The sequence below is a fragment of the Prosopis cineraria genome, unplaced genomic scaffold, assembly GCF_029017545.1.
Source record: "Prosopis cineraria cultivar Desert tree isolate PC_DT_omini unplaced genomic scaffold, ASM2901754v1 PC7, whole genome shotgun sequence".
NCBI classification, from domain to species: Eukaryota; Viridiplantae; Streptophyta; class Magnoliopsida; order Fabales; family Fabaceae; genus Prosopis; species Prosopis cineraria.
The window spans coordinates 33,577,972-33,591,718 of NW_026555338.1; the positions used below are offsets into that span (position 1 = coordinate 33,577,972).

The following is a 13,747-nucleotide window of genomic DNA, read 5'->3' on the forward strand; positions in this document are numbered from 1 at the left end:
TGAGAATGAGAAGTAGTATTTGCGAGATTAGTAAATTAATCACGTAGATTTATATTATCACTGTATATATATATATAATTTTTTTTTGCCAGAAACATTAGGGTTTGCAAAGATAAAAAAAAAAGTACAACAAACAAAATACAAATAAGAAAAACAACACAATAAAAAACCCTAAACCCAATAAAAAAACACAAAGAAATAAAACAAATGACACTACACCAAGACCATCTTAGCCTTAAAACATAGCTAGAAAGTAAGAAATTCTGCGACAGTTGTCAAAATTTTAAAAATTAGAAGTCACATTGAAAAATAAGGATGAGTGTTTATAGAACGATTTTAACTATCCAATCCCTATATAAATAAATATAATACTTTCTCAGTTTTAAATTATAAGATGTTTTTAGGAAAGATTTAACGTCTAAAATATGAGATATTTTGATTAAAAATAAATTTTATTAATGATACTTTTTTAATATTATCCTTTCATATATTCTCTTTCTTCAATATCATTTCTTCAATGGAATGTTAAATGAAGGGTATTTTTAAAATTTTATATTTTTGTTTTTAAAAAATAAAGTTATAAATTGTATTTAATAAACTTTATTAGTATGTGAGTTTTGTTAAAAATATTTTATAATTTAAGACGAAAGAAGTAATTGCTATTCGAGTAACAAATTTACTATTTTCATGCATCAAATTCCACATAGAGAGATCCAAAACTATCAACAACGACAACAAATCAACTACTAGCAGCTCAAAAAAACACCCAATCTCTATCACAAAATACAATTTTTGCATTTTTATTTAAATGTTTTACTATTAATTTGAAAAAAATATAAATTCATGACTTAATAAATTGATATTAACTTTCATTAAAAAATATAAGATATTTTGAGTTTTTCAATGTGTAATTAATGAGGTTTTTACAAAAATAATCTTAATTATAGTTGTAATTAATAATATTTTTTAATTAAGACATTATATTAAATAAGAGTAAATTTAAAAAATATATAATTTTAAAGATAATTAACTAATTTATTAGTTCTGTAATTCTATTAAAAATATTTTATAATATTAAAGAAAAGGAGTACTAGGCTTGATGTGAATAAAAAAAAAGTAAAAAGAAATTAGGAGGAGAAAATTTTACAAATATATATATATATATATATTTGCTAATTTTCTGTTTACTCTATTTTTTCCCGCTTCCAAGAATAAAAGTTAAAAAGAAAAAGTAGTAGATGGCGTGTGAGGAATGCAAGGTTAAGTTTGACCAAACTAAAACAAAAAAGACGAAGTCAATGATTGCATAACATACGGGAAGGAATGTCGCGATTGGGATAATAATATTCTATGCCTTCCTTTTCAGTTACCACTAAAAACCTGGGACAACCAACCCTTGCCCTTTTTCTCAAACATGTTTCCACTTGCTTTTCGAGTTATCATTTTAATACTAATATTTTCCTTCAACCCCAGTCCAAGGAGATCCAAAACTTAAAAGTTTGGAGCTAAAATTCACCCACACCACATTTTTCAAAATAATAAAATCTGATGCACATAAACATGTTGGTAAATAAATTCATGCTTATCACAAATCGACATGTTCCAATTGACTTATAACGAGTGTAGAATGCGCTAATCATGCCTTGATTGTTCTTTACATATGTCCTCATCACAGAGTATCTATAATGTAGTTCATATTAAAACTTGGATCGCAAACTATATAAAATGTGAATAAGATTATCATAATTTAAAATTTCATCTCGATTGAAAATTTTTCTCGTAATTTGAATTACTGCATATACTATTACTGCATGGTCCTAGTTCTATTTAAAGTTTTACATGATAATTTTTTTTTGCATATACACTTTATCAAAAAGTTCAAAGATTTAGTTATATAAAATTCTCAAAATCATGTTTCTCATAAATTTTTGTTGTTTCTTAGAACTTCACAAATTTTCATAATGACCCATCAATATCTCCTGTCTTGAGAACAATTTTTAATATCAAATTGAAAGATGAGTACTAGTCATTATATAACATAAAAATAGAAAAAAATATTTTGTTTTATATTTAGGGTTAATATATTATATAAAAATAGAATACATGAAAACCAGTATTATTTATTTTTAAATATTATTTTGGCCTTCATTTTTTTAAACAATATTTAACCAGCTTCAAGCATGAATAGGATTTAAAAGGAGTCACATTATTCATACCTTATAAATAAAATATGTTTTATAAATTGTATATAATAAATTGTAAGTCCCATATTTATTTATAGGAATCTAAGATTAGCAAAGATGATCTTGATGGTTTTTGTCAATTTATAATTATATTTTAAAAAATAATAATTCAACGAAAAGTTAAAAGTTAAAAGTTAAAACTTAACTTGAGCCTCGCTGGATTGACCGTACAAACTAGTTGCTTTTTAACCCTGAAGCCTATAACCACCAGTTATATTGCAGAGACGAGTATCGGTTTAAGTGACCAGTCCATCTGAAACAGTTACAACTTACCATGAGCTAAGCATAGCAACAAATTTGCGACTGCAATCAACTAATGATCGTTAGGCAATGGCAATAAAATAGGACGAATTTGATTCGTGCAAAGGAATTATCAAGCAACTTACTGCTGCTAGTCATTCTTTTTATTTTTATTTTTCATCATCATCCAAAGAACCGGACGAAATTTCGTTTCCAGTTTCTCTCAGACATTTTCTATTGGAATTTGGAAAGAAGAGGACGACGTCCTTCACATTCTCTCTCATAACGAAACAAAACACAACAATGTTTGGTGAACTCCAATTCCCCAACACCAACACAACCCGGCATAGGGCTTCGTTCCAGACCCTCGTCTCTCACTCTCATTGGATCTGACTTCTACTCCAAAACGCCGTGTAGATTCGTGCCCTTCTTTGTCTGATCCCCTCGGTTTTCCATTTACGTGCTCCAAATTGAACCTGAACACCATAGTTTCCGAGGAATACTATCACGGTGATAAATCCCGGTCCGACCCGATTGATTTTGGGCATTTTCATTGAAATGGGAATGCCCAGTAAACAATGAGCAAAGCTGGGGACGAAGAAGAGGAAGAAGAGCGCTTTTACGAGTCTAACGACCGGCTAGTTTCGTCCTCTTGCTCCTGCTCCGCTTCCAACTCAGATGACGACAACGACAATGGCTCCAGTCCCAACTCTCCCAATTATGGTTCGGACCTACCCTTCCCCGTACCCAAATTCCCCGCGGCCTTGTGCAAGTACGATGTTTGGATCTCCGAACCGTCATCGGTTTCCGAACGCCGGACCCGTCTTCTTCGCGAGATGGGTCTCGCCGGCGACCCGTCATTGTCCCAGGGAAAGGCTGCCTCTGCCGATAATCTTAGAGGAATGGCCAATGGAGAGTTTGGCCGATCGGCTTCTACCGATCACGTGAGTCGCCAACAACAGGATGAAACTTCTGGTTGCACTGCCGGCATATCCCGATCGAAATCAGGCGGTGGCACGGATCTTGGTGACTTGCAATTGTGTACTGGTCAGTTTCGTCGTCATCGCAATAAATCTACTTCTTCCTTTTGTTCTTCAATCCTTTCTTTTCACTCGGTCGCTTCAGAGAACGGCTCATTTGTAAATAGCCGGAATCAAATCGTTAAGTCGACGTGCGGCAATGGCAATGAATCCCCGATTGCTAGTGCCGCCTTCCCCAATAAGCCGCCTTCAGGGAAAAATTGCAGAAGGGTAGATGAAATCCGAAGTGGCTCCTCGAACTTGAGGGTGGATTTTGGTCAGTTTTCGGTGGAGCCAGTTCTGGAGAACGCAGGTCGTGGCGAGGGGGAGGAAGGTGCGGACTGTAATGGACTTGACAGGGCTGATGAACAAGTGTGCACCATAAGAAATCTCGATAATGGGAAAGAGTTTGTAGTCAAGGAGATTAGGGAGGATGGGACGTGGAATAAATTAAAGGAAGTCGGAACTGAAAGGCAGTTGACCATGGAGGAGTTTGAGATGACAGTGGGCCACTCGCCAATTGTTCAAGAATTGATGAGACGACAACATTTCGAGGAGGGTAACAAGGACAATGTAGATTTAAATGCAACTGTAACTGCAAATGGTGGCAGTGGAGGTGGTACCAAGGTAAAGAAGAAAGGGAGTTGGTTTAAGAGTATAAAGAGTGTTGCTTGCGCCATGACGGGTTATAAGGACAGACGGAGCAGTGATGAAAGGGATACTTCGTCAGAAAAGGGTGGGCGGAGGTCAAGTTCTGCTACAGATGAAAGCCAAGATGCTTATTTACATAGGCTTGGAAGAGTACGGGTTAGGCAGTATGGCAAGTCATGTAAAGAGGTCACTGCACTCTATAAGAGCCAGGAGATACATGCTCATAATGGATCTATATGGAGCATTAAGTTTAGTTTGGACGGACAGTATCTTGCTAGTGCAGGTGAGGATTGTGTAATTCATGTGTGGCAAGTTGTGGAGTCAGAAAGGAAGGCGGAGCTGCTGGTGGAGAAACCAGGCTATGGGAATATGAATACGTTATTTGTTATGAATGGATCCACTGAACCAACCTTGCTATCCCCAAGCCATCCAGAGATGAAGAGACGGGGGAGGTCATCCATCAACAGAAAATCACTGAGCTTGGACCAGTTAGGGGTGCCAGAAACTATGTTTGCACTGACAGAAAAACCTATTTGCACATTCCAAGGTCATCTTGATGATGTGCTTGATCTATCTTGGTCCAAATCTCAGGTTAGATGATATGATAGGTGTAAATTCAAACATTGTGTTCAATATCTGAATATATTTTAAAGCTATTCAGTCTTGTTTGAAATTAGTTGATGAATCATACATTGTATATGCCCAGAAAATTTCACAAGATTTTTTTTTTTTAATTATAGATTTAACTCATGCACCCACTGACAGTCTTCCACTAAGCAGTTCGAGTGAGTTTTCCACTGTTCTATATACCACAAATATTGAGAATTTATGGTAATTTTGTAACTGATTCGTTGGAATTGGAAATTCTAATGTGGATGACCTAGCAGCATGGGACAGCATATGGATTTTTTATTGCATTAGAATATTGTTATGTATTACTATCTTTGGATAAAATTGCAGTCTTAAGTCTTAATGTTAATGCATGAATTGCAGGAAAAATGTGATCCTTTATCTCGTGAGAAGATTTCTGGATTGTTTTTTTTTTTGGATCTCCCCAAGATAACTGAGAAGCTTACACCCTGATTGATAGCTGTAGGAAGATTTATTTTCCCCAGGGATTGTTATATTCTAGGAAAGGTTTTAACAATTCACAATTCAGATAGGCATTTTATCTTATTGGATGAATGGCATCATGCCTTGTTATTATACTTTAGTTGCTTGTATTTTGTATGATATTATTGATTAATGTTGATATTGAAACAACATGGATATTTCCATATTACAAGCAGCTAAGCCTAAGTTAGTGATTGACTTGATATGGTTATAACAAAAATGGAACTGAATGTTTCTACTGGGGAAAACCTTCAGTTCAATATATGTTTTTTTTTTTGTAGGCTTCTGTTTGTAACTCAGCATTATGATCACTTAGTTTATTCCTTTATGGTCACCAAATAGGAGTTCGCTATGCTATAATGGGGTTGATGTTGTTTGAAGTTTAGTAGCAGGATAACTTGTCATTACTTTCTAGGTAAGATTATTTTTATAGGAGTGGTAAGCATACCTGAACACGTGGTTGCAATACTGTGATCGGCTGATCTCCATTCATCAGGTGTGGTGTTGGTAGAAATGATTTTATTCTCAACTTGAAAATTTTAATTTCTTAGAGTGGCATATATGTGGGGAATTGCCTGTCTAGACTCTTATTTGGTTTCAAGTTCAATGTCGATCCTTAATGGAAGAGTAGTCTTTTCTTATGTGGACTTTGAACAACTTTGACATGTTCAACACCTTACAATTACATCCCTGCTCCTGTCCATGGTGACTCTTTAAGTGTGCGATATAGTGGAATTGGAAATGTGTAATGTAATGTCAGAATTCCTGAGATCTCATTTAAAATCTTAAAATGAGATTTGTCTATGTGTCTATTTAGAGATTCTGAGTTGTAGCTGTTGAATTATCTTTAAAACTTGAATAACTATCATATATTTTTCCTCTTTTGCTCAGCATTTGCTTTCCTCTTCAATGGACAAAACGGTACGGCTGTGGCATGTATCTAGCAACTCTTGTCTGAAAGTTTTTACACACACTGACTATGGTGAGTACATGCAGTTATCACATCTTAAAATATCTCTCTATTCTCGTATTCTAAGTGAATCTCATGTGCCCCTGCAAAATGGTTATACTCTTAAAACATAGGACATTCTATTACAGTTCTTTCTTGACGAAATGAGTGGTTAATTTTGGAAATGAAAGCTATTCTGTTTCCTATAGCTTGTCCCTTTCTAATCATATGTTTTGCCACAATCTGTTTTCTGCTGGATGCAGTGACTTGCATCCAGTTTAATCCCGTTGATGATAGATACTTCATTAGCGGATCTTTGGATTCCAAGGTTCGCATATGGAGTATTCCTGATCGTCAAGTTGTTGATTGGACTGATTTGCATGAGATGGTCACTGCTGCTTGCTACACACCTGATGGGCAGGTTGGTCCAAGGTTAATTTGCACTATATTGGCAGTCTAAGAAGTTCAATCAGTGCGTTGTCACTTAGTGATATTTATTGGCTTTTTTCAGGGTGCACTGGTAGGTTCATGCAAGGGTAGCTGCCATTTGTATAATACATCTGGTACAGTCAATAGGGCCTTATTTTTAACTGTCTTTGATCATCTATGCGAGTATGCATACTTCCAATGATTTTATGTCCATTGATCATCATTTTTATCTTCATTCAGAAAATAAATTGCAAAAAAAAAGTGAGATTTTTCTGCAGAACAAGAAAAAGAAGTCAAATCTCAAGAAAATTACTGGCTTCCAGGTAATTCAATTAGTAAACTGCTGCTGTAACATTTGTTCTGTTTGTTGGTGTTCCGTCCAAAAAAAAAACAAAAGAAAAGAAAAGGAAAAGAGAACAATGAAAGTAGATTGTCCCCACTCATGGTTTGCTTGCATTGACTGGTACAGTTTCTAACTTGTTTTTCCTATCAGTTTGCTCCAGGAAGTTCATCAGAATACTCATTACATCTGCTGATTCTCAAATTCGATTGGTTGATGGTGTCGATCTGGTTCATAAGTTCAAAGGTTAGACTAATAACTCGAGAAGACTGGTCCGCCAGAATTATTTTTTTTTGGTAGAAAAATAATGTACAATATTTCTGCAAATTGCTTTCATCTGCGTCAAATGTTTCGGTTTACTCTGTGGTCAAACCTGACTATATTCCTTTGTTTTTTTACTTCCTGTGTTTGGGTTGGGTTGGTTCTATGGAATCATAATAATCTTATATAATTTAATTGATTTAATTTTTTCTTGAAGTGCTGAGTTTGTTAACATGTCCCTCCCCTCATGACTTAACCTTACTTTTTTAATTTGTAAAATTATTTGATATTCAGTACTACTGCGTCGAATTTGAGTGTAAGGCTCAAGGGTAATTCTCTCTGTAATTTTTTTTCTATTTAAAGAGAATCGAGTCCCATCCTCTCGGCTCTCAATACCATGCTGACTTTATTTTACATTGTTTTGACATGATGTGAAAAAATGGCACATTTAACTGAACGTATAATGAGTCTACTGGTATGAAGCTTACTTATTTCCATTTTAACTGATGTAAGTTTTGTGCAGGATTTCGCAACACAAATAGCCAAATTTTAGCCTCGTTCACAGAGAATGGAAAATATATAGTCTCAGCAAGTGAGGATTCCCATGTGTACATATGGAAAAATGAAGCTAATTGCAGGCCCAACAGAACCAAAGGTGTCACTATCACTCAGTCCTATGAACATTTTCATTGTACAGATGTGTCAGTGGCTATTCCTTGGCCTGGTATGGGCGATGCATGGGAAATGCAAGGTACTTTATCTGGAGAACAAACCAGAGCTGATAGTATCCCCATCGGCGTCTCATCGGTGAATCATCCCCCAACCCCGGTAGATGAAAGCTTTGGTAATGAGGCATCAGGTTCCAACAATGATGCACTTCATGGAACTATAGCCAGTGCTACAAACAGTTATTTTTTTGACAGAATTTCCGCAACATGGCCAGAAGAAAAACTTGTTCTTGCTGCCAGGAGACGAAGCCCTCGAGTTAGCGTGGACATCTCAGACGGGGTTAATCAAAACATGTCAGCCTGGGGTCTGGTGATGGTAACTGCTGACCTTCGAGGGGAAATTCGAGCTTTTCAGAATTTTGGATTGCCACTGCGGATATAGGAGGTGAGTTTGTGATGTCAGCTCAGAAGAACAATTGTACAGGGGGATTTGTAATATTGGCAGGGGCTTCCACTATTTATTTTTTATTTTTATTTTTTAATGTTCTTGTGCTTGTCGGATGAGTTGGGTCGCCATCTGATCAGGCATGGAGTAGAAAATGAAAAGAAAAGAAGTTAACTAAAGAGGAAAACAAAGAAGAGGTTTACGTCAGAATTTTAAGTCCGATGAATTTACGTAGTCAGGAAATGTAGAGCAACGAGCAAGGGAAGAGTTTAATGAATTACAGGTGAAGATTCTTTTACACCCGCTTTCATTCTTGTTACGAACTTCAATCTCTATGTTCAAGGAGTCTATTTCAACCTAACATCTAGGCTAGCAATTACTGGATTGACCAGAATAGAATTAGATCGTTTGCATGCTGTTTCTAGTGCTCTCCTCTGCGCGCTGTTTGCCCATGCGTCATTTCAATCTTAGTAGAACAAAAATTAGATCCTACATCACTTGAAGAAATACAAATTAGCTATTCTCTAGACAATTGGAATTTGCTGGTGATATAGTTACGAGTATTTTTTCATGCCGCCTAGTTTTATGGTCATTTAAGACGATTCTTTGGATATTTCATGGGCCTGGGAAACTTACTGTAGTGAACATGAAAGGAAGGTTGGATTAAAGCGTATTAAAAGTATTTTGCATGTGATATTATTTTTCCTGAGTCATTAGATCTTTGATAATACCAACGAATTTTGATTTTAGCACTATTAGAATGGGATAAAGCTTATGTTTTTTTATCATCAAAATTTGAATGCAAGACATCCCTCGAGAGAGATTAAATTCTCTCTTCAACCCAATTGCTGGTTGTTTTAACTTTATTCTCCATAAGGGGAAAAACAAAGTGATGTAGCGAGGACGAGTCAATTCTTAAAGCTCATCCTTAATTTAGATTATTAGATAGGATGTTACATGGGGGCGTGGAGACAAAATTGTTGAGAATTCAATGTAATCGTATAGAATATGGGAAATGAACCGTAGGATTTAAATAATAAAACTAATTAAGAATTCTATATTTTATATTAAAATATCTTGATGTTAATCCCTACCCCTAGTTCAGGAGTTTAACAACTCACAAATCAAAATCAGGTTGGGGATATAATTTATACATCAGTTCTGGGTCTGCCTTGGACTACAGTGTAACAAGCTGTCTCATGGGCATGGGCTGCTCATGAGTTTCTTTTTCATTTTTGCCATAAAGCTAACTGGGTTAGCCCTTTGATAGGCATTCACCGCTGCAACTTACATTTCATGACATACAATCCCAAATTTCTAGTATGTTCTTCTAAAAAGAGTTTAATAAATAATAATTTCGTTTCTAGAATATTATTTTTAAAATTTTTCAATATAAATATATATATATATATATATTAAATGCAGCTATCAAAATTTATTCTGTTTTGAATAAATTAATGCCCTATCTCCCACTTTCTGATATAAAAGTGAGTATCATTCACATTGCAAGGTAGTCCTTTTGAAGTGTTTTGGGATGAATTTTTTAAAATGGCTTTTGAAAATTTATGAAATCCAAACCACATTGAGATTAATGAGATTTCAAAAGAACTTTCATGAATGTGAAAGGTAAACCAAACAGACCAATAATTTTCCAAAGGCAAAACTTCATTTTCTCAAATTAAATTAGTTCCTCTAACCGAAAAAAAAAGAGAGAAAAGAACACGGAATCTTAATCAACAATATAAACTAACATGTATAAAGTTAAAAAAAAAAAGAGAAAAGAAAACGAAATCTTAATCAGCAATATATACTTATACGTATGTTAAGAAATTAAGTTAAAAAAATTATTTTAAAGATTAAAAATACGATATTTTAAAAAAAATTTATGCGCTGAATTTTTTTTTTTATGATAAAGTAAAAACTAAAAAGTGACCAACGAACAAGGTTTGTCCATAGCATCAAACGGAAAGTAGCTCCACTACCATTGATCTTTTTCAGCGTTCCGATATTTCCAGCCCATAACTCTGGAGACTGGCGCATATTCATTGATCAATGGACCAAAATAACCCTTCCTACCAAACTGTAATAAAGTAGTGACGCAAAATATCAGAAATCTAAAACTGGAATCCTTATTGGCTGGCTAGAACTGATGTGGCAGGTGGCCATGCTGCAGGCAATCTTATCCACTCATCATCCAGAAGAGACACTTCACTATATAACTTCACTTCCACATCGGGTAAATATCATAACTTCGTTGGGTGTTCGGTAGAACATAGGAAAATCTTTATGGCTCTCCAGGCTGCTGCTTCCCTGGTTCCCGCTTCTTTCTCCATTCCTAAAGAGGTCTGTGTTCAAATTCCCACTTCAAAATCTCGTCTTCTTTTCCTGTACTTTTCAAAGGGTTAATGGAATTCGAGGTTTTGAGAATTGGGCTGTGTTGGCAGGGAAAATCTGGTGTTTCCCTCAAGGACTCAACCCTATTTGGGCTTTCATTATCAGATAATCTCAGTGCTGACTTCAGCTCTTCTGCATTGAGGTGCAAGGTACTGCGACTGCATCAAAGTGTTTTAAACTTATTTTCGGGTGGTGTTATTTTATTTCCACTGTTATAGGTTCAATTCCATACAGAATTCGACCTGAAGTGTTTTATTTTTGAGCTCTACATGTTTCTGAGGTTTCTAATTCAACATGCTTACAGAGTCAAAACACAAGCATATTCCAGTACTCCTGGCAATACCAGGACTGAAAGTACAAAGGAATATAATGGGATTGGGATCCTCTGTAGTTTTGAAGAAAGATACACTGTTAGTTATGAAGAAAGAGATAATGTGGGTCCACCTCTTACATGGTGGACCACCTAATATCTTGAATCTGGGTCCACATAACCGTGTAAATTTCTCTAAAACATAAGAGGATTCAAATCTGGGATAATTATGAATGATTCTCCATCAGTTTTTAGGATTTGGCCCACAGTTATTGGGACAATGTTCTAACATAATTTCCATGTGAGAGGGGATTCCAGCAAAAAGTAGGAGCTGTGAGGGCCCAGACAGTGGGTACTACAACTCCAGCAGTCAACAAGGCTACACCTGAAGGCAAGAAGACGCTGAGGAAGGGAAGTGTTGTGATAACTGGGGCCTCCTCTGGATTGGGTCTGGCCACTGCTAAGGCTTTAGCTGAAACAGGAAAATGGCATGTGATCATGGCCTGCAGGGACTTCCTCAAAGCCGAAAGAGCTGCCAAATCAGCCGGCATTTCTAAGGAGAACTATACCATTATGCATCTAGACCTTGCCTCTCTTGACAGTGTCCGCCAATTTGTTGATAACTTCAGGCGATCGGAGCGGCCGCTGGATGTTCTGGTTTGCAATGCTGCAGTTTACTTGCCAACTGCTAAGGAGCCTACATTTACTGCTGAAGGTTTTGAGCTCAGTGTTGGGACAAACCATCTGGGGCATTTTCTCCTTTCACGGTTGCTGCTTGAGGACTTGAACAAATCTGATTATCCTTCAAAGCGCATGATCATTGTGGGGTCAATCACAGGTCTAATCTATTAAGATGTTGATACATGGTCAAACTCAATACCCATTTGCTGCATCTTTGTTCTGATTGTGTAAATTTTACAGGAAACACAAATACACTGGCCGGAAACGTGCCTCCCAAGGCAAACCTTGGTGACTTGAGGGGACTTGCAGGTGGATTGAATGGACTAAACAGCTCAGCTATGATTGATGGTGGAGACTTTGATGGCGCCAAGGCATACAAGGACAGCAAAGTTTGCAATATGCTCACCATGCAAGAGTTCCACCGAAGATTCCATGAGGAAACTGGGATCACATTTGCTTCCCTTTACCCGGGTTGCATTGCCACAACTGGCTTGTTCAGAGAGCACATTCCATTGTTCAGACTTTTGTTCCCGCCATTCCAAAGGTACATAACCAAGGGCTTTGTTTCAGAAGAAGAAGCAGGAAAGAGACTTGCTCAGGTAAATAATAGTGAGGCTCAAGGGATTCTAGGTTGAATGAGTTGAAGAAAATTTCTTCCTTATATGCTTACATTTTTATTTTACTACAGGTTGTGAGTGATCCTAGCCTGACAAAATCCGGTGTCTACTGGAGCTGGAACAAGGCCTCTGCTTCATTTGAAAACCAGTTGTCACAAGAGGCTAGTGACCCGGAGAAGGCTCGCAGGGTGTGGGAGATTAGTGAGAAACTTGTTGGTTTGGCTTAAGTGGGAGCCTCCAATGTCCATTTTGTTTAAAAACCTTGCAAAGGAGGAAAAATCAAGTCCCATAAGAGTGAAGAATTGCGGTAGAATCACTTGTGACAGCCCAGAACTCTTTGCCCTGTTGTAGAAGACTAGAGGCCTATGACTTTTGTGAATTGAAAATGCTAATAAAACGTTCGATTGTTTGGTTAAATGCATGTAGGTTTTTTAGGACAATTTCTCTTTGCATAGTTGACTACAATTATAAGTGAGAAATATTCCTCCTTGCCTATCTTAAGCCAGCATCTGAAGTCATCTTGTTCATTTTTGGTACTTACCAGGAAACTTAGGTGAACTTCAGACTAAATGTGTGGGCAGGCAAGCATAATTTACCTGTATTGAGTAAATGCACAGGCCGTTATGCGGTAGAGGGAATGATAAAGGATGTACATGAGCCAGGTCGGGCTCCACCCATAGTACGACGTCCAACCCTATGTGCATGCTTGGACATCGAGCTACCTGAACGCTCAGGCCAGGTTTTGGCTCAATACTCAAATTTTATTTTTCAAAAAAAATTTAAATATAAAAATAAATTTATTAAATAATGCAAAATATAACAAATTATTTAAAATGGATTATTTATAAAAATAAAATTAGAATTTAAAGTAATAATTTTTAAAATTGCATATAATTGACAACTATTTATTATTTTTACATGATATAAAGTAAAAAATTAATTTTAAATATTTAAATGATTAGAAAAATTAAAATTATAAAAGATATTCATGATAAAGATAAAAATATTAAGTAAAATAATATTATAAAATAATTAAATTTTAAAAAAGAAAATAAAATATGTAAATATTTCAGGCAAAGCAGGTCGGTGCCCTGCCCAATCCGCTTGGGCTATCAGATAAACCATGGTTTGATGTTTCAATAAACACCATGGGAGCGATAAAATAAATAAATAAGAAAAGGATTCCCGAGTCCTATACAAGTTATTTACTTTCCTTTCCTAATAGATCGTAGGTACAACAGGACTAGATTCCTTCGCAGAACGTCAGAAGCAGTGTGGTGAGAAGCTGAATTGATTGTTGAGCCTTAATTAAGTAACTGTTGTAACAAGTTTTAAATAAACCCCCACTTTTACGTAAAACTAAGGACAAGTTTTTATTTTTAATTAA

At 35.9% G+C, this 13,747-nt stretch overlaps 2 protein-coding genes across 2 annotated transcripts; both read left to right on the forward strand.

Moving 5' to 3' along the window:
- The first annotated feature begins 2,623 nt into the window (after positions 1-2,623).
- LOC129315856 (uncharacterized) lies at positions 2,624-8,656 on the forward strand. Its single transcript, XM_054959970.1, is given in 8 exon segments — positions 2,624-4,744; positions 6,158-6,248; positions 6,479-6,636; positions 6,727-6,778; positions 6,885-6,967; positions 7,138-7,159; positions 7,162-7,230; positions 7,769-8,656. Coding segments are annotated over 8 exon segments (2,745 nt in total). The 5' UTR covers positions 2,624-3,061; the 3' UTR covers positions 8,356-8,656.
- Positions 8,657-10,559: 1,903 nt separating this feature from the next.
- On the forward strand, positions 10,560-12,777 carry LOC129315743 (protochlorophyllide reductase, chloroplastic). The gene is made up of 5 exons (XM_054959739.1): positions 10,560-10,701; positions 10,803-10,901; positions 11,381-11,900; positions 11,984-12,342; positions 12,432-12,777. The coding sequence occupies exons 1-5, from the start codon at positions 10,645-10,647 to the stop codon at positions 12,585-12,587; spliced, it is 1,191 nt and encodes a 396-aa protein (XP_054815714.1). The 5' UTR covers positions 10,560-10,644; the 3' UTR covers positions 12,588-12,777.
- Positions 12,778-13,747: the final 970 nt, after the last annotated feature.